This window comes from Archocentrus centrarchus, chromosome 12 (genome assembly GCF_007364275.1).
Source record: "Archocentrus centrarchus isolate MPI-CPG fArcCen1 chromosome 12, fArcCen1, whole genome shotgun sequence".
Lineage (NCBI taxonomy): Eukaryota > Metazoa > Chordata > Actinopteri > Cichliformes > Cichlidae > Archocentrus > Archocentrus centrarchus.
Window position 1 is genome coordinate 25,373,753 of NC_044357.1, and position 25,423 is coordinate 25,399,175.

Below are 25,423 nucleotides of genomic sequence, written 5' to 3' on the forward strand. Positions count from 1 at the left end.
GCATCACAAATACAAACAGTCACTTCTGACATTCAAACATTAACATCAAAATGGGGACGTGATTATGGCTACGTTCGTCTTTTAGAGCAAACTCATTTTAGTTCATACAGACCGATGTGATCACCGGTGGGCCCGGTGCATCATATTTACCTATGAAAGTAAACTAATATGTCCAAATAGCCGTGCATGTTCTGATTTTGTTTTCTTAAGAAAATCACGTCTCTGTGTTTGTTTCAGTTTGTTTTAGTAAAAAAAAAAAAAATGCTTGTTTTTTCTGTCATTTTCACATGAAACCAAGGCTACGTTCACACTGCAGCCTGAAGTGAACCAATTCCGATTTTTTTGTGAAATCCGATTTTTTTTTTTGCGTGGTCATTCACATTTCCAAATATATGCGACTTGGATGTGATCTGTGTGTGAACTGCAAACGAACCTAAAAGTGTCCCGCATGCACAGTATTGGACACGATAACGTTACACGTACCGAGCACGCTCAATGTTTGCGGAAGGAAGTTTGTTTTCCTTCCTGCGTCCGCGTAACGAAATGCAGAATAGTGACGTTTGTCGAGTATCAATGACGTGCAGGTCGGATAAATGCGACCTGGCTGTACAGACGCAGGTCGCATTTGAAAAGATCGGATACATATCGGATTTAGGACCACATATCCAAGTGGCCTGGGTCGCATTTGAAAAAATCTGATGTATTGTTCAGACTGGCATGAAAAGATCGGATACAGGTCGCATAAAGGCAAAAAAAAAATCTGAATTGGGTCACTTCAGGCTGCAGTGTGAACATAGCCCAAAACCCAGGAAGTGGGTCAGATTTGACCCTTTGCTGGGCCAGTTCTAGGCCACGGGCCGCATGTTTGACACCCCTGAATTAGCCACCCTATGGTACGTCTTCATAGATTATTTATTTTCAGCTCAGCAGCCTTTGGAAGAATTACATGTTTCTAACATTTTCAGGTAAGCTCTCAGTATCCAAGTGTGTTTATTTTGCATTTCGGTCATTTATCCATAATTTAATTTTGGAAAGTAAGCAAGTCTGCAATCACAAAGACAGCGAGCTGCTTGAACTGTTGATTTCCCCTTTAATTTATTTTTAACATTATGTAATTGTATCCCCCTCCATGCAGGTCTAAATGTAATTTTAAAGAATTCTTCACTCTGCCAGGAAAATCAGTCTGAAAGATCCCTCAAAGATCCCTCTGAGCTCAGTGGGAACAAACACAGGACCAGCAGTCATACGAAATATGATCAAATTCTGCTTTAATCTGTTTCTGTTGATACGTAAACACGATTGATCCTCAAAATATTCAGCCTGTGTGTGTGTGTGTGTGAGGACAGATCAGTGTGTTTACTTTGGCAGGCAGAGTAAGTGCTGTTCTTACCGTAGGTGGAGCAGCAGACACACACATACAGAACATTTTATAACACAAATGTTTACTGTGGATTTAAATATTTATCTCTGTCACTGATCAAACAACAAAGATAAGATGCAGGTTTTAAATGGTGAGGAACAAAGTCAGTGACATCTATCAGTCTGAAAGGGTTACAGAGACATTTCTGACGCTTTGGGACTCCAGAGAACCACGGTGAGATCCATGGTTCACACATGGAGAACATTTGGAACAGTGGGGAACCTTCCCAGGAGCAGCTGCCTACCAAAATTACTCCAAGAACATTGAGGACTCATCCAGGAGGTCACAGAAGAACCCAGAACATCTAAAGAACTGCAGGCCTCACTTGGCTCAGTTAAGGTCAGAGTTCATGATTCAAAGATGGCCTTCATGGGAGCAAACCACTGCTGACCAACAAGAACACAAAGGCTTGTCTCACATCTGCCAACAAACATCTGGATGATCCCCGAGACTTCTGGGAAAATATTCTGTGGACCGACGAGACAGAAGCTGAACTTTCTAGAAGGTTTGAGTCCCGTTACATCTGCAGAAACTAACGCAGGGGTTCATAAAGAACATCAGACATGGAGGTGCGAGTGTGATGGTCTGGGGCTGCTTTGCTGAAAATGATGGAACCATGAATTCCTGAAGGAGAACACTGAAGCTCAAGAGCACATCAGTTATGCAGCAGGACCACGATCTGAAACACACCGGCCGGTCCACCTCTGAATGCCTCAAAGACACCAGAATGAAGGTTTTGGAGTGGCCGAAGTCTGGACTTAAATCAGATTGAGATGCTTGAAAACCCTCCAATGTGGCCGAACTGAAACAGCATGCAAAGAAGAGCAGACCAGACTTCCTCCACAGTGATGTGAAGGAGTCGGTGTAAGCTGTCACAGTTTTTAGTTTTAGTTACGTTCTGATTAGTTTCAGTGTTTTAGCATTTTTCTTATTAAAATTTGATATTTGTTGGTGAAGAGATTTAAGAGGTTCAGATATTATAATTATAATACAGCAGCGCATGTTATGTAGTCATCCTGACCTCAGAAAGGATGTAAAAGTAAGATTTGACCACAGTGACTAAACCTACAGTCACTTCCTGTTGGTTTTTAAGCAGGCGAAGCGTGGAAGGGACCTAAACTTTTACCTCAATGATGACCCCGGGTCGACCCCAGTTTCCACATATGACTAACCGAACATGATGGCGTGATGAAGGCGCCACAGAGTGTGGTCTAAGTCTAAGGGATGCACTTCATTTAATTTGCTGCTTTTGAAAGATTATGCGGGGACTTCCTGGAGTATCTGCTGGTCACGCGGGGACCAAAACCCTCCAGAAAGTTGGAGAAAACACGAAGAGCACTGAGTGAAACTGATTTCCCTCTGAGGACAGTTGGCTGCTCGGGTCGAGTTCACTGGAATGTAATGGGGGGAGAAAAAACTCAGAAACATCTGAAAACGATCAGGGAGCATGACATCATCTGAGCAAACAGGCGTGATGACATCAGACGGTGCAGGAGACCGGAGAGGAGGCGAGGGGGGAGGAGAGGGGGCTGGAAGGGTTAACTCCTCATATTTGAAATGACGTTGATTGTGAAACATCCAAAACAGAGAGCCACTTTAATCCGCACATGTTTCAAATACAAAAACATAACAACCACATAAAAGCTCCAGGCTTCATTACTGTATGGAACACTGAGTGGAAAGATCTGTGCGGGGGACCTTTCAGCACGTACCGTGGTGGCCAAAAGTTTACGGGTTCAAAGGTGACTGGACATGTTCCAGCATAGGAGGGAGCTCGGCTCACTTAGAGATGACCTGGAGGAGGTGGGGGTGACTGTGCAACTGATGATAATGAGGCCAATAAAAACGAGCCGGCGTACCAGTGTGGAAAAACTGCAGTTCATCTAATGTCCACTAGAGGGTGGCTCCAAAAAGTGAGTTCTCCTAGACTCCCATGTTAAAAAGTCTAAATTTACAGCAAAAATAAACGTGTTTACAGCCTGATACAAAGAAACGTTTTGGTCTCTATCAATAGTTTGACCTTTTTTAAAAACTGTTCACAGGAGGAGTTTTTACTCAGCTCACTCGTTTGAGCTGTATTAAAGCTTAAAATGAAACTGTGGATGCTGACAGAGCTGTAGCTGTTGAGCCTGTTCTTATTCCTGCACATGCTAAATAAAAATTTAGCATGTGCAGGACACATTTCCAGCTCTCTTGCTAAGTAAATACAGTTCACTAAGGAGAGATGATTAGGACGAATTGAACGAGATTTATTGATATACAGAATTCAGTTAAGCTATTAGGCGATTAGACTCCGATGGTCCATCAAAGCAGGATGGCAGCAACAGGAATCAGACCGGGACCCCCCCGGAGCCTTGATGCTAGTGTGGTGGTGAAGACAAAGATGGAGACTTGAGATGGAGCACTGAGTGTGTTGGTGAGGTAGAGATGGGGAGGAGGTGGGCTGCATGAGTGAATCTGCAAATGAGAATGACAGGTAAGTATGCGAGCAGAGAGATGATTGGACCAGAGCAGTGATGTCATCTTTGCAATGATAGCAGCCAGACAGAGGAGTGATTACAGAGCTTCATCATTGAACTTATGCATAAACTTCATTACAGGAAGCTTAAGTTTCTTCTTTTGGTCTCATGCAATAATCTTCATATACTCCCAGATACTCTGGGGTTTAGTTTAGATGTATTCATAAATCAACATTTATTTTTAAACTATATCTGACAATTTTAGCTATTTTTATCTATGACACACTTCATCCATATTTTCCTCTCTGTGTTAAATTTAAAAAATAACTAAAAAAAGTATAAAAACTCAGTTTCTCTGAATATACTGCAGTGTCATTTTCTTTACGTCATATTCAGCAAAGTGTGGGACTTTTCAGTGACGTGTAACTAAGTCCCTGATGATCACGGCATTAGACAGGTATCCTCCTCTGACTATAATAAAAATCCTTCCCTCTGGGTCAAAGACAGACTTTAGAAGAGTGTGTGTCCTGCAGAACCACTCAAGATGTGGGACAAGAGGACAAGGAATAAAAATGCTGTGCAGTCCTGCAGAAAGGACGTCTGAGCACACGAGTGATACTCTAGCTCCCTCTAGTGTTCACTACTCATTATGAATCATCATCATCCTCATCACAGCAGGTCACAGATCTTCACGGCACTTTGTTTTCAGGATAATCTGTTTCTCTCCAAATCACAGGAAACACTTTGGAGGGTTTATTGGTTTACAGCAGTGGTTCCCAAAGTGTGGGCCGTGGCCCACCATGGGGCTGCGATGGTACTAGGGGTGGGCGGTTGGGGGATGTTATATATTTATATAAATGAAGAGTTTAGATGCAAAAGCCATTATCTCATTGTTGACCTCCATGCTGTTGGGTGAAAGAATGCATCAACATAAATGCCAGGCAAAGATTTGGAAACAAAAGAGAGAAAGTAAATGTGCATTGCTTACCACGCCCAGTGTTTGTAGCAGAGGATGGTGATGGTGGACAGAACAATAAAAACTGCTACCAGGGATATCAAGATCAGCATGATCAAGTTGTCAGCTGGTGACAACAATGAGCCGGGATGAGTAAATCAAATCGTTGACAGTCTTACTGAAGAAAATATTCTGTAAGGGGAAAGAAGCAACCTACCTGAGGGATTCAAGGTGATGCTGGTGGATGAATTGCCACAAAGTCCAAGTGCTGTTTGAGCCGTCAGCGTGAAGGTGTACGTACTGATGTTCAGGTTCTTTGCAGTCAGTCTGGTGGCTTCGGGATTCTCTACATCGAGACAGAGCGAACGCCGTTATTCCAAAATAAACTCATCTTTACGATCATCAAGCAACACTGGGAGCTAACTGATTCAGACTGAAGTGAATCGTTCTGTGTAGAGAAACAAAATCGGGACTTTGTAGGAAAAGGACTTAAGTGTGATTAAGTCTTTTTTGTGTTAAATTTGTAAACAAAGTTTGAAAGATGCTTCAGTTTAAACCTCAAAACTGAAATTTGGTGTCTCAGAATGGTGACATCATTTTCAGACTTTTTTTCACCAATTTCATTTCATTTCATTTAGGCTAAACATCGCTACGGCCGCAGACTGGAACAGCAACTACAACAGTCTGACCCCAGGGGACTGTGGCAGGGACTACGCACCATCACGGACTACAAAGCACCACACACACACCCGGTGAGTGCCGACGCTTCTCTGGCTGATGAACTCAACATCTTCTTTGCGCGCTTTGAGTCGGGAAGCCGACAGCCCGCTGCGCTCCCGGCCGGAGGGGCGGAGACACTCACTGTGACGGAGCGCGACGTGAGGAGGGCGTTTAGACGTGTAAACACCAGGAAAGCGGCTGGACCAGACGGTATTAGTGGACGTGTCCTTAAGACCTGCGCTGACCAGCTGGCACCTGTGTTTACAGTGATATTCAACCTCTCACTGAAACTGTGTGTGATTCCCACCTGCTTTAAAAAGTCCATCATAGTCCCAAAGAAACCACACCCCAGCAGCCCCAATGACTTCAGGCCCATAGCACTCACCTCTGTGGTGATGAAGTGTTTTGAGAGACTCATCAAGACATTCATCACCTCCTCACTGCCCACCACCCTCGACCCACTACAGTTTGCATACCGGCCAGACAGATCCACAGACGACGCCATATCCTTCCTCCTCCACAAGACCCTTTCACACATAGACACTGGTAAGGGGAACTATGTGAGAGTGCTGTTTGTAGATTACAGCTCAGCATTCAACACCATAGTTCCCTCCAGGCTGGTCTCTAAGCTGCTGGACCTGGGCCTGGGCCCATCCCTGTGCAGGTGGGTTCACAGCTTCCTGACCAGCAGACCACAGGTGGTACGAGTGGGTCACCTCACCTCATCCTCCCTCACCCTCAACACCGGATCCCCCCAAGGCTGTGTGCTCAGCCCTCTGCTGTACTCACTGTACACCCATGACTGCGAGGCCACGTCAGAGTCCAACGTCATCATCAAGTTTGCTGACGACACTGCTGTTGTGGGACTAATCTCTCACAATGAGGAGACAGCCTACAGGAGAGAGGTCTCCCGCCTGGAGAACTGGTGCCAGGAGAACCACCTCCTGCTCAACGTCAGCAAAACGAAGGAACTGATCGTGGACTTCAGCAGGAAGCAGCAGAGGGACTACCATCCACTTGTCATCAGTGGTGCTGAGGTGGAAAGAGTGGACACTTTCAAATACCTGGGAGTGACCATCTCACAGGACCTGTCCTGGACTTATCACATAAACATCACTGTGAAGAAGGCCAGACAGCGTCTCTACCTCCTCAGGCGGCTGAGAGACTTCAAGCTCCCACTCAAGGTGCTCAGGAACTTTTACACCTGCACCATCGAGAGCATCATGCGTGGGAGCATCACCACCTGGATGGGAAACTGCACCAAGCAGGACTTCATGGCCCTAAAAAGGGTGGTTCGTTCAGCTGAACGGACCATCAGAACCACCCTCCCCAACCTGCAGGACATTTACACCAAGCAGTGCAGGCTGAGGGCCATGAAGATCCTAAAACAGCCCAGCCACCCCGGACACTCTCTTCTCCCTGCTCCCATCAGGCCGGCGTTACCGCTGCCTGAGGACTAAGACTGAAAGGTTGAAGAAGAGTTTTTACCCACAAGCCATCCGTCTGCTCAACTCTGAGCCCTAACTGGACCATTATTGCACAATGTAAATATTATAATTTATAAAAGTGTGTATAGTGTATAGTATATAGAGTATAGTGTATAGTGTGAATTACTTTTTTTTTTTTATTCTTCTTATTTATATGTGTGTGTATATATGGTTGCAGGTACAAAATACATTTCACTGTGCATTGTACTGTGTATAACTGTGCATGTGACAAATAAACACTATCTTATCTTATCTTATCTAGTTTGTATTGATTTAAACTTATCATTTTAAATTTTATCTGATCACAGCCATATTTTGCTAAAATCTACTAAGACACAAAAAAGGCCACTTGTATTTTTTACACTTGCACCAATAGGGGGCATTATTTCCATTTCCATATACACTTTCATTTCCCACTCAAACTAATCCTGAAGCATCACTGAGAGATAAAGATGATGGGAAGATGCTGGATGAGTTTTAAATTGATCCCAATGAAAGTTCATGCTGAGGCTCCTCGACAGGCCATCGTATGGCAGGAAGAAGACTAAAAACGGACCAAGCTTCAGCTAAGAGAGCAACTGAGATGGTCCATCGCTCTCAGAGTACACCTTCACACCGTACCTGTGCTCATGTTAAAAATGCTCCCGCTGTCGTAGTAGTAGAGAACATATCCTTGGATGGCAGCGGTCTGCTTTTCCAGAGGTATGGGGTCCCAGGATACCTCAACATCCGAGACCTTCGGATCGACATGCAGTTTAAACAGCTCGCCCTCAATTTCTGCACAGATGTGACACACATGAAACACAATGCTGAAAGATATGGCACCATCACATTATGTGAGAAATCTATTAATTCAGTCTTACTGGTCTCTCTGATGTAGCCCTCTCTTCTGTGGAGCAGCATCGGCGCTCCCTCGGTGCAGGCAGAGATGGACAGCAGGTACCTCAGTCCATCTTTAAAGTTCTCTGGAATAGCAAAAGGAGCTGCGCTGAAACAGAAGCAAATGGGATCTGCATATGTGCAACAGTTCTGTAGGCAGAGATGAGGACATACCTGAAAGTATTCTGGCATTAGTCCTATTAGGAGGCACTTTCAGCCACTCCACGGTGCAATCGCCGAAGGCTGGACACCAGTCCACGATGTAGCCGCAGGTAGCATCAGGACTGTGAGACCAGGACAGGGTGAAGCCACCATTGCTGCCATTGATCCAAGAGGTGTTCACCTTGGGTTTATCTGAAACTAAGACTCCTTAAAGTTAGATTTTACTACACACTCCACTGTGACCTCGTCCATTAGTCTGTGGCGTCCTGTTTCGAAGACCTGATGCAATCGTTTTGTTTGTCTTGCTCTCAGGACTTCCAGTTTCACAGGGATCACTCACAAACCCATCCAGAATGAATGGAGCTGTAGAATAACTAAATTCTCCCAGAAATGTTCTTGTTTTTGATAGAAGGCATCAGATCAATGAATGCACTTAAACCTTTAGATTTTTTACAGGCTTGATTGTAGTTAAAGACCTTCCTGTGAATGTTAGAGCCTTGTCACTCACAGGGTAGGTCTGCCCTAAATCATACCCTGCTTTGTTGTGTTTTTTGACTCTAACGCAACCATAATTTACAAATTAAACATCATCTTTTATACATTAAGACCTTTAAACACCCAGAAGATATGACCAAATATCTATAATCCTATTGATCCCAATGATTTGTGCAGCACGGTGGCGCAGTGGTTAGCACTGTTGCCTCACAGATAGAATACCATCTGGAAGGCCTGGGTTCGATTCCACCTTGGCCCAGGCCCCTCCCTCTCTCTGTGTGGAGTTTGCATGTTCTCCCCGTGCTTGCGTGGGTTTCCTCCGGGTACTCCGGTTTCCTCCCACATTCCAAAGACATGCACTTACTGGGGTTAGGTTAATTGGCTATTCTAAATTGCCCATAGGTGTGAATGACAGTGTGAATGTGAGTGTGAAAGGTTGTTCGTCTCTCTGTGTTGGCCCTGCGACAGGCTGGCGACCTGTTCAGGGTGTACCCTGCCTCTTGCCCTATGACAGCTGGGATAGGCTCCAGCCCCCCCGCGACCCTGACCAGGATAAGCGGAAGCTTTGTGATTTGTGAATGAAAAGTGGTTTTCTAAATTCTGCCTTTGTGGGGACAGCTCTTTGCTCAGAGGCGTCAGAGAGGTCTCAGAGAAAATCGAACCTTAGTCGGGGTGGACTCATCTATAATGTAGGGTCTCTGTGAGCTTCATACCTGGATTGCGGCGAGGAACGGTGATGGTCGACGGGAGGGAGCTGCCGTTTATGTTCCTAGCTGTGACCATGATGGTGTAGTCCTCACTGGGGTCCAGCTGGAGTGCAAGACTGTAATTGCTGCTGGGCACTTCAGTTTTGTTTGGTTGATTTTTCTCTTTGGTCTTTGCCCAGGCTACTTCGTAGCCCAAGATGTCTCCATGGCTCTGACTGGCCAGTGGCTTCTGTGGAGACGTAACATCAAGACTTTAGTTTACCAGGAACGGTGCAACTAGGGAAACAGTGATATCACTTTCTAACTGTAATTGCTTCTTTATAGCTCAGTTATAAGTAAACATCAACTCGTAGGGCTAAAAAATGAAACCAACATGGAAGCACCAAAAGCTGCAGTTCCTCTAGTGACCACTTGAGGCTGCCTCCAAAAGGGAGTCAGTCCCCCATCGTTTACAAACCCTGACCTTATAAAAGCTCTGTAAAGGGCAGCTTGGGCTCACCTTCCAGGTGATCACAGTCCGGTCATCCTTCACCTTCATCCACACATCGAGAGCATCTGGAACTGTGATGGAAACGGACAGAAATAACATCTGTCTCAGTTTTGTGTAAAAGTCTGTTTGCTTTTTAAAATAAATAAATACTTACCATCACGCTTTGTGCGGATTGTGACACTTGGACTCCAATCCCCCCATTTCCAGAAATGCTGTGCTGTTCCACATCGGACCCTCACGTTATAGTCCCAGAAAGGTCTCAAGCTGTTGATAACTGCAGCCGTGAGGCCGACTCCAAAGTTTTCAGTCTGGAAACACCACAAGGACAAGAATTATGCAAGCTGAGTTCAGTGAAGACTTTTACTTTGAAAAGCTGATGCTTCTGTTAGGATTGGGGGCCAGGCTGGAGTTTGTTTCCTCTCCCAGCTGTTTGGAGTGGCTTCATCTAGTCAGTGAATTTAGGGAGAAGTGTGTCAAGTAAGCTCCCCTTCCTTCCCCGTACTGCTCCCCTCAGCATCAGTGCTGCAGCTGGCCCTGTTTCCTAACATGGATTCTCCCTGCAGATCATCTCCACTCGCCTCCTGTAAACCCTCTTCACAAAAGCATTACCTTTTCTTTCCACTTTCCTCTTTAAATAAGCCTTTTGCACTCCTTGGTCTCCCCTACGATGATTCATAACAGCCTCAGCTTCCTTTTTTAATCTACTCACTGTGGCATTAGCTTCTCGATCTCTGACGTCTACTTGGCATGTGAGGTTGAGGTGACTGTACTTCTGCACGGTCCAGCTCCATTTCAGGCTGAGGTTTCTGGCATTCACAGTCGAAGCCACCACGTCCTGTGGAGCGAGCATGTGTACTGAAACGAGAGACCACAACAATCAGCTGATTTTAAGGATTAAAAAGAATGATTTTACACTAATCTTTTCCTCAGCAGTACCTCTTCTGGTCAAGTCTGCCGTGTCATGGAGCTCCAACTTCCCCAGCGGATTTTCTACAGTTAAGGTCCAGTTCCTCTCACCAGCCTCCACCGGCAGTTTTTGTGAGCATTTACCTGATTTAACATCATTGCATAGCCTAAAATGTAAAAACAAAATATATATTTCACACAAAGTAAACACAGGTCAGCAGGACTGCACATCCAGAATGGACGCAAAGAAAGGCACTACATTTCTCATTATGTCTTTACACATAAACCCTTAGAACTGACGGTGGGTGTGCTTAGTTTTTACCATGACTGTAGTTGTGAGCAGTACTCAGATTACATCTTATTTATTTACTTATTTCTAAGGCTCGCGTCCTGGGAGCCTTTCTTTGCTCCCATACTGGAGCTGACGGTTGTATCGGGGTGTTTGGGTTCAATCTCACCTTCCTTCTAGATGATATTTTCGAGCTATTAAGGGATATTCATTTGTTTTCTTTCCAACATTCCACACACAGTCGATGGAGTCCAGATCCCGGGTTTCACACTGAAGATCACTTTCTCCAGGGGGGTCTAAATTTATGGCAAATGCCGAGAAACAAACAGAAGCACCAGCATTTATTTACTAGATACATGTGACAAAAACATTTCAAGTGTTCCAGTGCTGTGAAAAAGTGTCTGCCCCTACCTGATTCCTTATTTTTGTTGCATATGTGTCACACATAAATGTGATCAGCAAATCAGTTTTAATATTACACAAAGATAATCCGAGTAGACACAAAATGCACTTTTTAGATAATGTCATTTATTTAAGGCATAAGAAGCTGTTCAGACCTACCAGACTAACCACAGGCCTGATTACTGCAGACCTGGATTATATTATATTTAGTTTCTCATGTTTTGGAAACCTACAAACAAAGGCTGCTACATTAAAGCTGCTTTTTCAGTTCAGTTGTGTCTCCTGCGTCCTGCCTGGGACATCACACCAACAGTCAGACGTGGTGCTGGGAGTGTGATGTCTGGGCTGCTATAACTGTTGGAACCATCAATTCTGCTCTCTAGCAGGAAATCCTGAAGGAGAACTTCCGGCCATCAGTTTGTGACATGAAGCTCAAGAGCACTCGGGTTATCCAGCAGGACAACGATCACCAGCAGGTCCACCTCGACTGGCTCACAAGAACCAAATGAAGGTTTTGGAGTGGCTGAGTCAAAGCGTGGCCTTAAATCAGATTGAGATGCTTTGACCTTAAACAGGCCGTTCATGCTGGAAATCCCTCCAATAAGGCTGGATTCAAACAGCTCTGCAAAGACCAGTGGGACAAAGTTCCTCCACAGTCATGAGAGAGACTCACTGCCAGCTCTCCCCCAACGCTTCACTGCAGTTCTTTCAGTTCTTAAAGAGCTGAGCAGCTTTGTTCCCTTTAATAAATGAAACCATCATTTAAAAACTGCATTTTATATTTACTCGGGTTATCTTTGTTTGATCTGAAACATGCAAATGTGACAAATATGCAAAAAACTAAGACATCAGGAAGGTGGCAAAGACTTTTTCACAGCTCTGTGCTTCAAACTTACAGCCGGCGTGGAAACAGACTCCACTGCTGTTTCCTGTTGTTGTATTACATATTACATCGCTCCAGTTTTCTGATTCTTGGTCCAGATGCACAGTCAGGGTGTGCACATGTTCACTGATCTTTTTAGTGTTTATAATGGTGCCTTCATACCGCTTTAGATACATTCTACTGAAACTTTTCCCCTTTGGCACAATGCAGCAGAAGGTCACTGTGCTGTTCACTTCACGTATTTGGTCCTCTGGAAAAATTCTGATATCCTGTTCTTGTATCCCTGCAATTGTACAATTATAAGACAAAATAAGCACGACTGTAGAATGCATAAGAGTGATGAAAATATACAATGATTTGAGCTAAATATTAACCAGGAAGAGTCTTCTGCATCCATGGGCTCGATTGGTTGTTGTATTGGGACCTGAGCCGGACTGAATGGGAAGCGCACTGCAGCGGCAAATAGGAAGTCCATTTCCAGGAATGAGTCGATCCCATCTGTGCAGGTGTCACAGCAACTTCATCCTACAACATTTTCAGGAACAAATCAGAGGAACAGTTTTATTGTTTGGAGGCTCCAGGCGTGAGGATCATAGTTACCCATAACGAGCTCTCACCGTGTGTTCAGGTTTGTCTGCTACGAGAACCTCCAGCTCGTACACGAGCCCGTCTCGTACCTCAGAGCACGAAGGGCCATCGCCCCACGTCAGCAGCAGTGTCTGATCGTCGCTGCTGAGGGTCACGTTCTGAGGTCCACAACGCAAAACCCCTGAAAGAAGTGACCACAGGACAATTTTAAAATGGTAAAATAGGTTTTCTCAAAAGCTCGACCGCAGAGGTTTGATGATCTTGTTCTGGAAGCGGGATCTGGTGGGAATGCGTCGCCGAGCGTTTCTGGTTTCCTGTACTCGGTCGGTTTCCATGGAAGAGGATTATTAGTCAAAGCACCGGGTTGGATTTTCACGGCCTGGCTGTGTGAGACTCTGCTATCTCAGGAGGGTTTTTCCAGACTCCCCTGCTGTTTGGCCTTTTGTCCCCTCGGTTAATGGAAATAACGAGGTTCGTGGTCCAAACCCTCAGTATCTACGTCCTCTAACTCGAATATCATCTAAAAATCGGACTCCCCTCCCGTTAAGCATGGCGTTATTTAATGCACGATCAGTGACTAATAAATCGTTCGTGCTGAACGATTTTATACCGTCCCAAGAATTGGATTTTTTTATTCCTTACTGAAACCTGGCAGCGTGACTGACTTTTCATCCCTCATCGAGCTTTGCCCTGATGATTATTCCTTCAGCCATCCTCGGACGTGTGGCCGTGGAGGCAGTCTCGCTGCGGTGTTTCGGGACAGGTTCTCTTGTCGCTCAACAAAGGTCGGTCACTTTTCTTCATTTGAACTACAGCTGATTAAAATTGGAAACAAGGATCCTCTGTACTGTGCTGTGGTGTACCGTCCTCCTGCCCGGAGTAACACGTTTTTAAAGGAATTTAGTGACTTCTTATCATCCACCATAAAGTTGTCCAGACTGGTCATAGTTGGGGATTTTAATATTCACATTGATGATGACTGACCTCTTCGCCAGAGGTTTTATCAGCGTCATGGATTCTTTTAATTTTACTCAGCATGTGTCTGGCCCCACACATGCCAAAGGACACACTCTGGACCTTGTTTTTACTTTGGGTGTAAATATTGATTCTATTTACTCGAAAGACATTTTTATTTCTCATCATCATTGTATTCTGTTTAACTTGTCTCATGTCACTCGGTCCCCTGCCCGCCGGGTAGTTATTTCTCGCATGTTAAATTCCTCTACTGCAGAGAAATGCTCTGACAGGTTTAATTTATTTTTACCTCCCTGTAATGACGTTGATCACTCAAATCTTTTTAATGATCACTGTCTTTCCATTCTAGATGAAGTTTGTCCTGTTAAAACCGGATAAGCTCCTGCTTCAAAACCTTCACCCTGGTTAAATGACAGCATTCGCTGTTTAAAGCGTGACTGTCGTAAAGTTGAGCGTCTGTGGAAGAAAACTCGTTTACACGTTCATTTGCTTCTGTAGTGATTTCAAAAGAGAAGCACCATGGCAATCAAAGCCCGAAGTCTACTGGTGCGACCCCTAAATACAATAATGCAGGAATAAGTCCAGAATAAACGGGACAAGAGGTCTGTCTCAGAAAATAAACAAGGCTTTATTGTTTAAGATGATTTATAGTTAAAAAACAAAATCTGTGAAGAACTTGCAGTGGTGTACCAAACCAGGCAAGTAGCAAGCACCTGAGAACAACAGCTCAATCGTCCCAACAGGAGGCGCAACCAAGAAGATGCCTAAAAAAAACAAAAAACAATCTACTATAAGTACAACCCCACAAGGACCCTGCATGCACTATGTGTCCTGCTAAGACTACCTAGCACACTGCAATCACTATTATATACAGCAAGTTAGCAGGGTTATTATAGTTAACGAAAACGAACGAAATAACGAAAACTGAAATTGAAAAAACATTGTCGTTAACTGAAATAAATAAAAACTATAATTAAAAGGAAAAAACGATAACTAATTAAAACTGAATTGTGAGTTTACAAAACTAACTAAAACTAACTGAAATTATCGATAAACTGACTTTCATTTACTTGTTTTTTTGGGTTTTTTTTTTAAGCCTTGTGGATTGATATGAAATCATTGTTTCCGCTCTCCGAGTTTAAGCTGGGAGCGCCACAGGACAACTGTGTGAGTGCGCATGTGCGTGCGCTCACCGCGCTGGTCCGCAAAGTAATGGCTGCGGTCTGCAGAGAAAGCGGCAGAGTCCCGTATGGAGGCTCTTTGAGTACAAACACCTGCACACGACCACAAAGTAATTAACACACACAATCCAGCTACACAAGCATAAATGCGGACATGAGGTCGGACACTTCTGTAGGTTGTGTACAAAGACCCTGCAGGTTTAATTAGCAGCATCTAACCAAGCTAGCTCCAAAACAGAAGCAGCTTCAGGTGGTGAGAACATCAAGATGCAGATGGATTTGAGCTTTGACTCCTTCAAAGAGTTTGTTTTTGTTTAACACCACATGTAGGTGTTATTAATCTGCTGCACTGATGCTGAAGTTTATTGTGGAGTTTATTGTAGAATTTATTGAGTTTGGGAGTTCATGTTTTTCTTTGTTTCTCCCTGCTGATGTTCATGTGTGTCCTTAATATTACACAAATTTAGCATGTCTTGTGAACAGTTGGTTGTTGACTATATTTCTTTAAACTGTATCTTTTGTCAAGTTTTCATTACACAATAGTCACTTTTGCGCCTTGAATCTTGCACCTGATCAGGTATGAAAATACTAAAACTAATACTGAAACTAACTGAAACTAACTAAAACTAAGCATGAAACCAAAAATAAAAACTAATAAAAACGAGCAAAACCTCTCTGAAAACTAATTAAAACTAACTGAATTAGAGAAAAAAAGTAAAACTAACTAAAACTAAACTATAATGTAAAATCCAAAACTATTATAACCCTGCAAGTTAGTATGCACGCACCTGTAAAGAGCAGCTTCTTAACAGTTAGCAGCCTCCACTCAGGGATTGCATATTGCCCGATGGTACTATACCACAGCCATAAACATAATAGATAAAATTCCAAGCTAAAATCAGCTAAAACCCACTAGAGAGGAGCAGCAATGAAATTTGAAAGAGGGAACAAAACAACCAAAAATCACAATAACAAACAAAACGAAACAAGGAACAAAGGGGACAGTGACAATGTGCCTGGGTCCAGTGTTCTGCAAAACACACACTTTACATCTCATCTCATTACATGTCAGTGTATGAGCTTAACGCCATTTAGTTCTTTAAAACATTACACAGAAATGTCATACCTTACACGACGTAAGTTTGCCACCCCAGATGATGTTTTGCACTAAAATAGCTTAATTGTTATAGTGGACAGCATATTCCCCTGGTATACGAGTGACACCCAAATCCTCCACCTGTTAGTTGTTACACTCCTAGGAGAAAAAAGGTATGAACCATACTTGTGCTATCAACCAGAGAAATTTAAGTTTCCGACTGCCATACTGCTTACCACAGTGTTGCAGCATACTGCAGCTACTCATCCGTCAGCACTTCCGGGTCAGCACAGAGAAGAAAGGTCAGCAGCCACTACTACTTCCCCTTTTATACTCTCCCTGCTATCCCCTGGGTCCTAAGACCTTCCCTGTTACACTTCATTTAAAGGATCTTTTAGTTTCTTTTAATAATGCAGTCAAAGATGCTAGGGTGGCCTACTTCTCAAGCCTGGTCATAAAGAGTAAGGGGAATCCAAAGGTTTTATTTGACACAATTACTGATATCCTTACTCCTGCTCTACCTGTTGTTCCAATTTCTTCAAATGAAGACTGTAATAATTTTCTTTCTTTTCTGGTAGATAAGATCAGTAATATAAGATCTAATATTTCCCCATCTGGTTCTTCACTGACTGTACCTGCTCCAGCTCGGCCTGTTGTTTTAGAAAGTTTTTCTCCTATTTCTTTAATTGAGCTGGAAAAAATAGTGGACTCAATGAAAGCATCTTCTTGCTCTCTTGATATTCTACCTACCTCTCTGTTCAAAAATGTCTTCCACCATATCAGTCCCTGTGTGCTTTCAATAATTAACACCTCACTGGCCTCTGGTCAAGTACCCACTTATTTTAAGAACACCATCATTCACCCACTTTTAAAGAAACCCAAGCTTGACCCTTCTATTTTCAACAGTTATAGACCAATTTCAAAATTACCCTTTTTATCTAAGATTCTGGAAAAGGTTGTATCTAAGCAGCTGATAGCCTTCATGGACAAACACAATATCCTCGACAAATATCAGTCTGGTTTTCGTAGGTTTCATTCCACAGAAACAGCTCTTGTTAGAGTTTCTAGCGATATCTTGTTGCGTAGTGATGCAGGAGAGTGTTCTGTCGTGCTGATGTTGGACCTTACTTCTGCCTTCGATACTGTTGACCATCAAATCTTGCTCGATAGGCTGAAACATTGGGTGGGTGTATCTGGTTCTGCTTTAGAGTGGTTAACTTCATATCTATCTGAATGATGCTTCTGTGTGGCTGCCTCTAGGTACAGGTCCTCTCCAGCCTTCCTTTCTTGTGGTGTGCCTCAAGGTTCTGTCCTAGGGCCCTTGTTATTTTTACTGCACTTGCTTCCTTTACAGCATATCCTGAACACTTTTGAGGGCATTTCTTATCACTGTTATGCTGACTACATTCAGCTGTATATTTCCTTTAAGCCTGAACATTTCTCTAAGTTGCTGATGGTATGTTTAGAATCCATCAAAAGTTGGATGGCTGATAACTTTCTTGAACTTAATGATGAAAAAACTGAAGTCCTCGTTTGTGCCCCTGATAGATTTATACCCAGGATAATGGACGCTCTTGGTCCTCTTGGCAAATTTGCTAAATCTTCCATCAGGAACCTTGATGTAACCTTTGGCTCTGCGTTCTCCTTAGATTCCCACGTCAAATCTCTGGTTCACTCTTGTTTCTATCATTTATGGAACCTTGCTAAGTTCAGTCCCATTGTGTAACGTTCTGAACTTGAGATTGCTATCCATGCATTCATTTCCTCACGTCTGGATTATTGTAATGCTTTATTTACTTGTCTTAGCAAAAGCTCCCTAGCGCGTCTCCAGGTTGTTCAGAATGCTGCTGCGAGGCCTCTGACAACATCTTCTAAGTATTCACATGTCACACCGTTACTCAACCAGCTGCACTGGCTCCCCATTAGTTTCAGAGTTCAATTTAAAATTCTGGTCCTGACTTATAGAGGTCTTCACGGTCAAGCCCCACCTTATATCAGTGAACTCTTGCATCCCTACATTCCCACCAGGTCTCTGAGGTCATGTGATAAAGGTCTACTGGCCTTACATCACACAAGGCTGAAAACTAAAGGTGATAGAGCTTTTGCAGCAGTAGCTCCCCGACTCTGGAATTCTATCCCCTTGTGTATAAGAACTGCGGATTCGGTGGTGTCTTTTAAAAAACAGCTAAGAACTCATCTTTTTAGGCTTGCATTTGGTTAGTTTATTTTCTATTTTATTTTATCTTATTTTATTTTATATATATATATATATATATTTTTGTCCTCCTTACTCCAATTGTAATTTAACGTTGTGAAGCACCTTGTGATCTATGTCTTGAGAGGTGCTATATAAATAAAATTTTACTTACTTACTTACTATCTTAGCGCTGTTACGTCTGATAGCAGTAACACTGAAAAACGCCTACAAATGTCTGGGTTTATGGATAGATGAGCTTCCCTTTAGTGCACACAGTGCTAATCTGTTTAGGAAGCTCAAAGTAAAGACGGGGTTCTAGAAATCAATCTTGCTTTTCTGCTTATTCTAATAAAAACAGCTGTGTTTTTGCCTGTGACTGGTTTTGGTGATGGGCTGTAAATGCATACTAGCTCTGCAGAGTCTTGATTCAGTGCACCAGCACTCTTTATGATTTGGTGGGTTGGCCATCGCTGACCATTCGAAGAAAACAGCACTGGGATGTTTTCCTTTAAAAAGCCATTTTATATAAACTTCCACTTGACCTCTGAACCCTTCTCTGTCTCAGTACCAACAGTTACCAACTACGTTCCTCTGAATGGCTGCTTTTTGATGTACCGAGAGTTTGGAGAGATCTCTGGAAAACAGCCTGTTGTGCATCCTTGAAGATGGAATAATTTAGGCAAAGACCTGAATCCAAACATGCTTCTATCTGCCAGTGAATTTAAATGCATAATAAGAAATGCAGTGAAGGAGACCTGTTATTAACATTTCCAGGTCCAAACACTCCTTCATTTCCCCAAATCAATCAAACACCGAGGCCCCACTGAGAGCTAAACCGGTCCTAAGTCCTACAACTCCAGTGTGGCTGGTCTCCCAGGTGTTAAAGCCCTCAGAAAAACCCTCATGCACACAGACCTGTGAATGCTCTGTACACCTGTATAGCACTGAGTGCAGTATTTGAACTGCGTGTCATGTTGTGTTGAGCTGTGCGTTGCACTCTGAGGTGGAAAATAGTGGTGCCAAAAACTGCAGTTCCTCTAATGTCCACTTGAGGCTTTTTTCAAAAGTGAATCAATCCTTGGAGTTCAGTTCAATTCAGTTTCATTTATATAACGACAAATCACAACAGCAGCAGCCCTACGGACAAGCACTTGATGACAGTGGGAAGGAAACCAAAAAATCCAAACCTGCTAACTAATAATAATCAGCAGGTATCTGTGTCTATGTGGAGCATCCATGCAGTTTGCTAAGTAAGCCCCACCCTCTTTGGTCACTTGTTGTTCCAAAAAAATCCAACATGGCGGGGGCCAAAATGCTGACACTGCAGCTTCAAAATGCCAAACGCCTGCATTTACAGGCACCATGGTGGCTTCTCCACACCAGCTCGCTGCGTGGGCTTCAGAGGGCACAGGAAGAGTCAAAACCAGTTCACTAACTGGAAGTTTGAGAGTTCTGCTCTATTTTTACACAGTGACTGGGGAGAAAGGAGTGAGGAAGCACTTAAGACCTTATGCAAGAGAAGATGGGGAATTAGCAGCTGATTGTCTGCATTAGGTATGAAGATAAAAAGCAAGATTAAAAAATAATGGGATGTTTGAGCAATGCAGTTAATTGATCTGTGATTTTTCAGCCATCACAGCTGTAAGAGCAAAGACCACAACCACTGTGATGATGTGCCGCTGGTCATCGACAGCTTGGTGTTTTAGAGCCGAAGGACCATCTTTGTGTGCTAATTAGTGCTAAATAATGCACTGATAAAATCCTAGAATTTCACTCCTCAAAGCTGAAGCAGACTTCATGGACTCTGTTAATACACTTCACTGCACAGGAAGCTGTTATTTGTCAGATATTTGCATTAAAAATGCTCCAAAACCCACAAACAGCACAAAAAGGGTCCACAAGTCCACACAAAAACCACAGCAGTCAGGTCTGCACCCATCTGCCAGCAGCTAATAATGCAACCTGAGTGTGTGTGTGTATATATATATATATGGTAAATGGACTAGTTCTTATATAGCGCTTTTCTACTCAGTAAGAGCACTCAAAGCGCTTATACAACACGTTTTTTACATTTACCCATGCACACCCATTCATACAAGCACTTCCATGTTAACTAAACTAAGTGCTTTTTAATTATATAACATTCACACACATTCACACTCCGACGGAACGGTCGGAGAGCAACTTGGGGTTAAGTATCTTGCCCAAGGATACATTGGCATGTAGCCTGGAGTAGCCAGGAATCGAACCCCTGACCTTCCGATCAGTAGGTGACCTGCTCTACCTACTGAGCTACAGCCACCCCAATATATATATATATATAACAAATTACACAGTGGAGGAGAAAATTTTTTAACTCGCATGCTTTTATTTTGGAAGCGCAACATAGCGTCATGCCACCGCGCTCCCCCCGCCCCCCTCTGAACGGCGGCAGCAGTCAGAAACTCTTTGAATGAGGTAAAACGGTCTGCGGGAATGTTACCGTGAATATGGTTATTTGTCAGTTTACTTTCATACAGAGGATAAAATTTACTTACTGTGAGAGGTTTCACTTTTATTTATTTCTTTTGCTTATTATTGTTTTTATTGATATTTATTTTTGATTTATTAGATTAGAGTTTCAAACTGAATAGCATATTTTAATAGCTATTTTTTTAACTTAAAAAGTGAATAATTTGTTCATTACATTATCTGTGAGGATTCTTTCATGTCAGAACGTTGTTTAATTAAAGAACCAGTTCTGTTGCCAGTCAGCCTACATAAATGCATTTTTTTACCATTATTAAATGTTTTCGACCAATAAAACAGCTTTCTGCACTCTCTCTTTAACGTCCTCATACTTATCACTACATTGTGTTTGTGTACTAAAAGAGAAATCATTTCCTTGTTACTAAATTATAGTGGCAGGCAGGAAGGAGGCAGGGCTTAGAATTAAAATGCACTTTATTCACAGGAGCAAAACAAAGGACCAGACTAGACAGGGCCAGTGGCAACAAACGCAGGACAGAGATACACTTCACTAGATCTCAGGGAAACAAACAGGAAGCACACAGCGAGACGCCAACAACTCAACAACAGGCACTGAAAACACTGGACTTAAATACACAGGAGGACTGATGAGGGAAGAGGAAACAGGTGGGAACACAGGTGACACTGATAACACTGACGAGACCAGGGGAAGCAAAACTGAACACAAGAGATCGGGACTGGACGACTATCAAAATAAAACAGGAAGTAGGACGATGGAACAGAGGCGCAGACCTGACAGAATACAGAGAGAACACCAGGGACTACAAATAACAATTAAACCTCACAACCAAAAGAAACCAAAAACAGAACAGACAAAATGAAGCAAAACAAAAACACACAGGGTCCAAAGGACCCCGGACCATGACATATAGTTTCACTAACTCATAATACAAGACATTCTGGAGGGGATACAGACGTGTTGTGGCACTTGTTTGACTTGAAACAACTTTAATCTGCACATTTTGACTTTTTTCTCAAAATGGTGAATTTATTCTCAAAATGCACAATTAATTTTTTTCTTAATGTGGCCCTAATGCTCCTTTGTACTAGTACCAGTGGGGCCAGCTGATAAAGTGAGCCCTACAGCCTGGAATGACATGGTCATTATGCTTCATAAAAGACTCAAGCCATTTTGTTTGATGGTTTGTCCACGTCTTATGATTATAAAACATATATATATATATGTAAATTATACATGCAATAATATAGGTGTACACAACACTGTTTTCCAAGAAACATTTGAAAAAGCAGAAAGTAAAAGATCAAATAGCATTTTTTATGCTTTGCTCCGAATATTTACGGATCTGTCAGGCTTCCGATATGTGTCCCCCCCAATAGTAAACTCCTTCCTGCGCCCTTGTCCACCACTGCGTGCACATGGATCTTAGGCTCGCTGACATGCACCGATTATGATTTCTTTACCAAACACATCAGATATGTTTTATACCTGCAGACTATCTCAGGTGAGAGGGTGACACACTCACCGTTTTCTTCTCCATCTTGTGTACTTATCCTGAAGAGTGAGAGCAGTAACAACCATGTGATCATGATAATCCTCCTGCGTAGGACAGTTTATTCCTTCGTGAACTCAGCCGAGCGCTGCAGCAGCCGTGCTGAGAAGCATCCACTCAGAGTGGGTGAAAGTCGGATTCCTTCTTTGGTGAAGCACACACTTTGAAACTCCATGTGAGTTCATGATTGTGAAATCCATGTGGACGCCAGTGCAGGAAATGGAGCCGATGTGTTCTGGTAAATGTGACTCACAGGAGCCAGATCAGACATGCCTCACTCACTCACTCTGAGGCTTTTTCATACTTGGAACTGACTTATTAGAAAAACATCAGTTGTGAGAAAATCAGCCTTTCAGAGCAGAGCCAGGAAGTGATGTTACTTAAAGCACTCCAAACTAAACCACTGAAAGAGAAGCAGAGGCCGAGGATGGGTCTGTCACACGCACAGTTGGACACAGTGAAATGTATTTTGTACCTGCAGCCAATAGTAAGTAGCAAGAATATAAAAATGAGAATAAATATGTAAATCAAGATAAAATATATAAATATGCAGGTTAAAAATGTAACATTCTAGTCATTGTATTTACACAGGGGTATGTTATTGCAGCTGTGTCAGTAAGTGTGTGGTATGATGTAGTCCAAGTCAAAGAGAGCAGAATCATTTACACATAATGTGCAGTTCAGGGCTCAGAGTTACTGCATCGTCTGTATGAATAGCTTTCAGCCCAGCCTGAACTCTCAGGCAGCTTTCTGTGCAGCAGGGTGTGAGGACACAAACGCAGACACACAGGTGGAGACGGGGATGAACTTAAAGCAGCCGTTTACCTGGCTGAAACCCCCACACCGCCTCAGTAATGCTGAGGTCCGAGCTGTGGGGAGGCCAGTCCATGACTGATGGTGTTCACCTGTGTGTGTGATTTTGCTGCATAGACCCTTTTAGGGCCTAAAAGTGTGGGTGCACAGAAGTGAGCTGCTCCTCCATTCAATCCAGCAAGGACAACGAGGCCGCGCAGCAGTAAAATGTGATTTAAAAGCGATGTCAGCATCAAAAGAGAGTCCTGACTTTTAAATTAATATTTAATGGCATTATAGATTCATCTATGCAGTGCCAGTCGACAGTATGAGCAGACTCACATATGAATGGCTGAGTGCGTCCAGACTTTTGACTGGAACAGGATCATTTTTTTCCTTTGTAAATCAATAATATCTGCAGATGGAAAAATCTTAGCAAGCTAGAAAAGCAGTTTGATGAAGTACTCACGCTGCCGTGCAGGTACGACCTGCTGTGAGGACGTAGCTCTCTGACTTGTTCAGTGACCCGAGCCTCAGACACAGCGCTCCTGTTTCCTTGTCTTTGACTTGGAAGAACTTCAAGACACAAAACTCTGAGTCTGTGTCATATTTGACGTTCGGTACATGGCTGCAAACAACATAATTGTAAGCATGCAGTGACTTGTATGCGCGTAACTTCTCTCTGGTGTATTCGCTGGGTTTCTCCACCAAATACACACATATATATGTGGCCACTGGATACTGGGCCACTTGCTAACGTACCACAGGGATCAGAGTCGGTTGCCGGTGGTCAAAGTTAATTTTTGTAGGTAGTTTTCACGATCTTTTGTTCATGATCCCTTCTCATTGATTGAAACACTTTTAAACTTCGCCATATTTCTGTTTCCAAAGTGTGCGCACATCATTACCTACGTCATTGTTTACAAACAGCAAAGGGTCTGTTGGCAGTGTTTGGATCTTTGTCGTGCTGACGCTGCCAATCAGAAGCTTTCCTGTTGGTGGATCAAACTCTGATGGTTCTTCTGTGCTCATAATTTATCATTTTGACTGAATCTCCAGCACCACCGGCTGAAATGCAGCCCAAACCATGACGGAGCCTCCACCATGTTTCACAGGTGTTTGTGGACCCTGTTGGACCTCTGCTGACCTCCTCTCTGCAGACTGATGATGATTTGAACCAAAAATATTAAGGCCCCGTTTCCAGTGGAAAGAGTCGTGTAAACGGGGCCTAAATGTGGATCCATCAGACCTGCTGACACTGATGTTCAGTTCTTGTGTAATGTGGCAGACCTCAGCCTTTCCTCCCAGCTTCCTTCCTTCGTGCATCCTGACAGCTGCTCTTCCACTCAGACCGTTTCTGATGAGGCTTCAGTAAACAGCAGATGATTAGCTGAAGGGTTTTTCCTATTTCATAAGAACATGACTCTCACATACGGTTAATCTGCTGGAGATGAGTTTTTAGGTCTGCCACAACATGCTGAGAGACGCCGAGTTTTCAGCTAAAAGCACCTTGTTGGTATTTAATGCTTCTTTAAACTGTTATCGTTGGCATTTTTCATAGATTTGACTAAAAGAATGGGAACACACGGTGTGTTTTTGTGACAGGCTGCGGCAGTTTAAAGTTGGTTCTTTGCTGAGTTGTCAGAGGTCAGTTTTAACAAACAAACAAAACATGAACAAAAACTGGACTGAAACTGAGTGAAAAAGCAGCCGATGTCCAAAGAAAAGTAAAAACTGACCCAGTCTTACAGCTGGTCTCTGTAACTCCACCCCCACCGCGCTCAGCAGCGGTTGTGACGTCACACTTGGCGCACACCAGTGTTTGCAAAGGTAATAACTCAGCTGCTGATGATTCAGAATGTGGTCCAAAACGTGGCTCCATTGTTTATATACAGTCTTTGGTCTAAACTACGTCTGCATATTTTTAAATAAATATTTTATGCATTCATATATCAGCAGATGTCTGTCTAAGACACACACACACACACACACACACACACACACACACACACACATACACACATATATACACACACATACACACATATATACACACACACATACATACACGCTGCTGCCAAAGGTTGTTTTTCTTTGTTAGCCTTGAAAACACTGAGCATTTTTTTTTTTTAAATAACCAAAGTGGTAAAATCATGTGAAATGTGAGCGAGCGCCTTAATTATTCTGCTGCAGGTAAAGTAATTTGTGCCTGGTGAAATTAAAGGTGTAATGCAAAAAATCAGAACATAAAAAAAACATAAAATTACCTCAGAAATACACCGAAGTACAATAGTTGTGTA

General features: G+C 43.1%; 1 protein-coding gene across 5 annotated transcripts in view; it reads right to left on the bottom strand.

Annotated features, from left to right (window-relative positions):
- Positions 1-717: 717 nt before the first annotated feature.
- The window catches only part of LOC115789469 (leukemia inhibitory factor receptor-like), a 36,604-nt gene continuing 11,898 nt past the window's right edge, over positions 718-25,423 (bottom strand). Inside the window, exons 1-18 of one of the 5 annotated variants that reach the window (XM_030742903.1) lie at positions 16,331-16,380; positions 16,125-16,253; positions 14,531-14,581; positions 12,872-13,023; positions 12,629-12,779; positions 12,268-12,537; positions 11,139-11,265; positions 10,711-10,847; positions 10,484-10,629; positions 9,929-10,082; positions 9,784-9,845; positions 9,291-9,513; positions 8,095-8,280; positions 7,905-8,006; positions 7,663-7,818; positions 5,052-5,180; positions 4,868-4,961; positions 718-3,877 (exon numbers count right to left, since the gene is read on the bottom strand). In XM_030742903.1, the coding sequence (XP_030598763.1) occupies position 3,877; positions 4,868-4,961; positions 5,052-5,180; positions 7,663-7,818; positions 7,905-8,006; positions 8,095-8,280; positions 9,291-9,513; positions 9,784-9,845; positions 9,929-10,082; positions 10,484-10,629; positions 10,711-10,847; positions 11,139-11,265; positions 12,268-12,537; positions 12,629-12,752 (1,911 nt within the window). In that variant the 5' untranslated portion in view covers positions 12,753-12,779; positions 12,872-13,023; positions 14,531-14,581; positions 16,125-16,253; positions 16,331-16,380 and the 3' untranslated portion in view covers positions 718-3,876. Of the gene's footprint in view, positions 3,878-4,867; positions 4,962-5,051; positions 5,181-7,662; positions 7,819-7,904; positions 8,007-8,094; positions 8,281-9,290; positions 9,514-9,783; positions 9,846-9,928; positions 10,083-10,483; positions 10,630-10,710; positions 10,848-11,138; positions 11,266-12,267; positions 12,538-12,628; positions 12,780-12,871; positions 13,024-14,530; positions 14,582-16,124; positions 16,254-16,330; positions 16,384-22,304; positions 22,584-25,423 lie in introns of those variants that run through there. The other 4 variants (XM_030742904.1, XM_030742901.1, XM_030742900.1 and 1 more) reach the window with 4 other exon arrangements.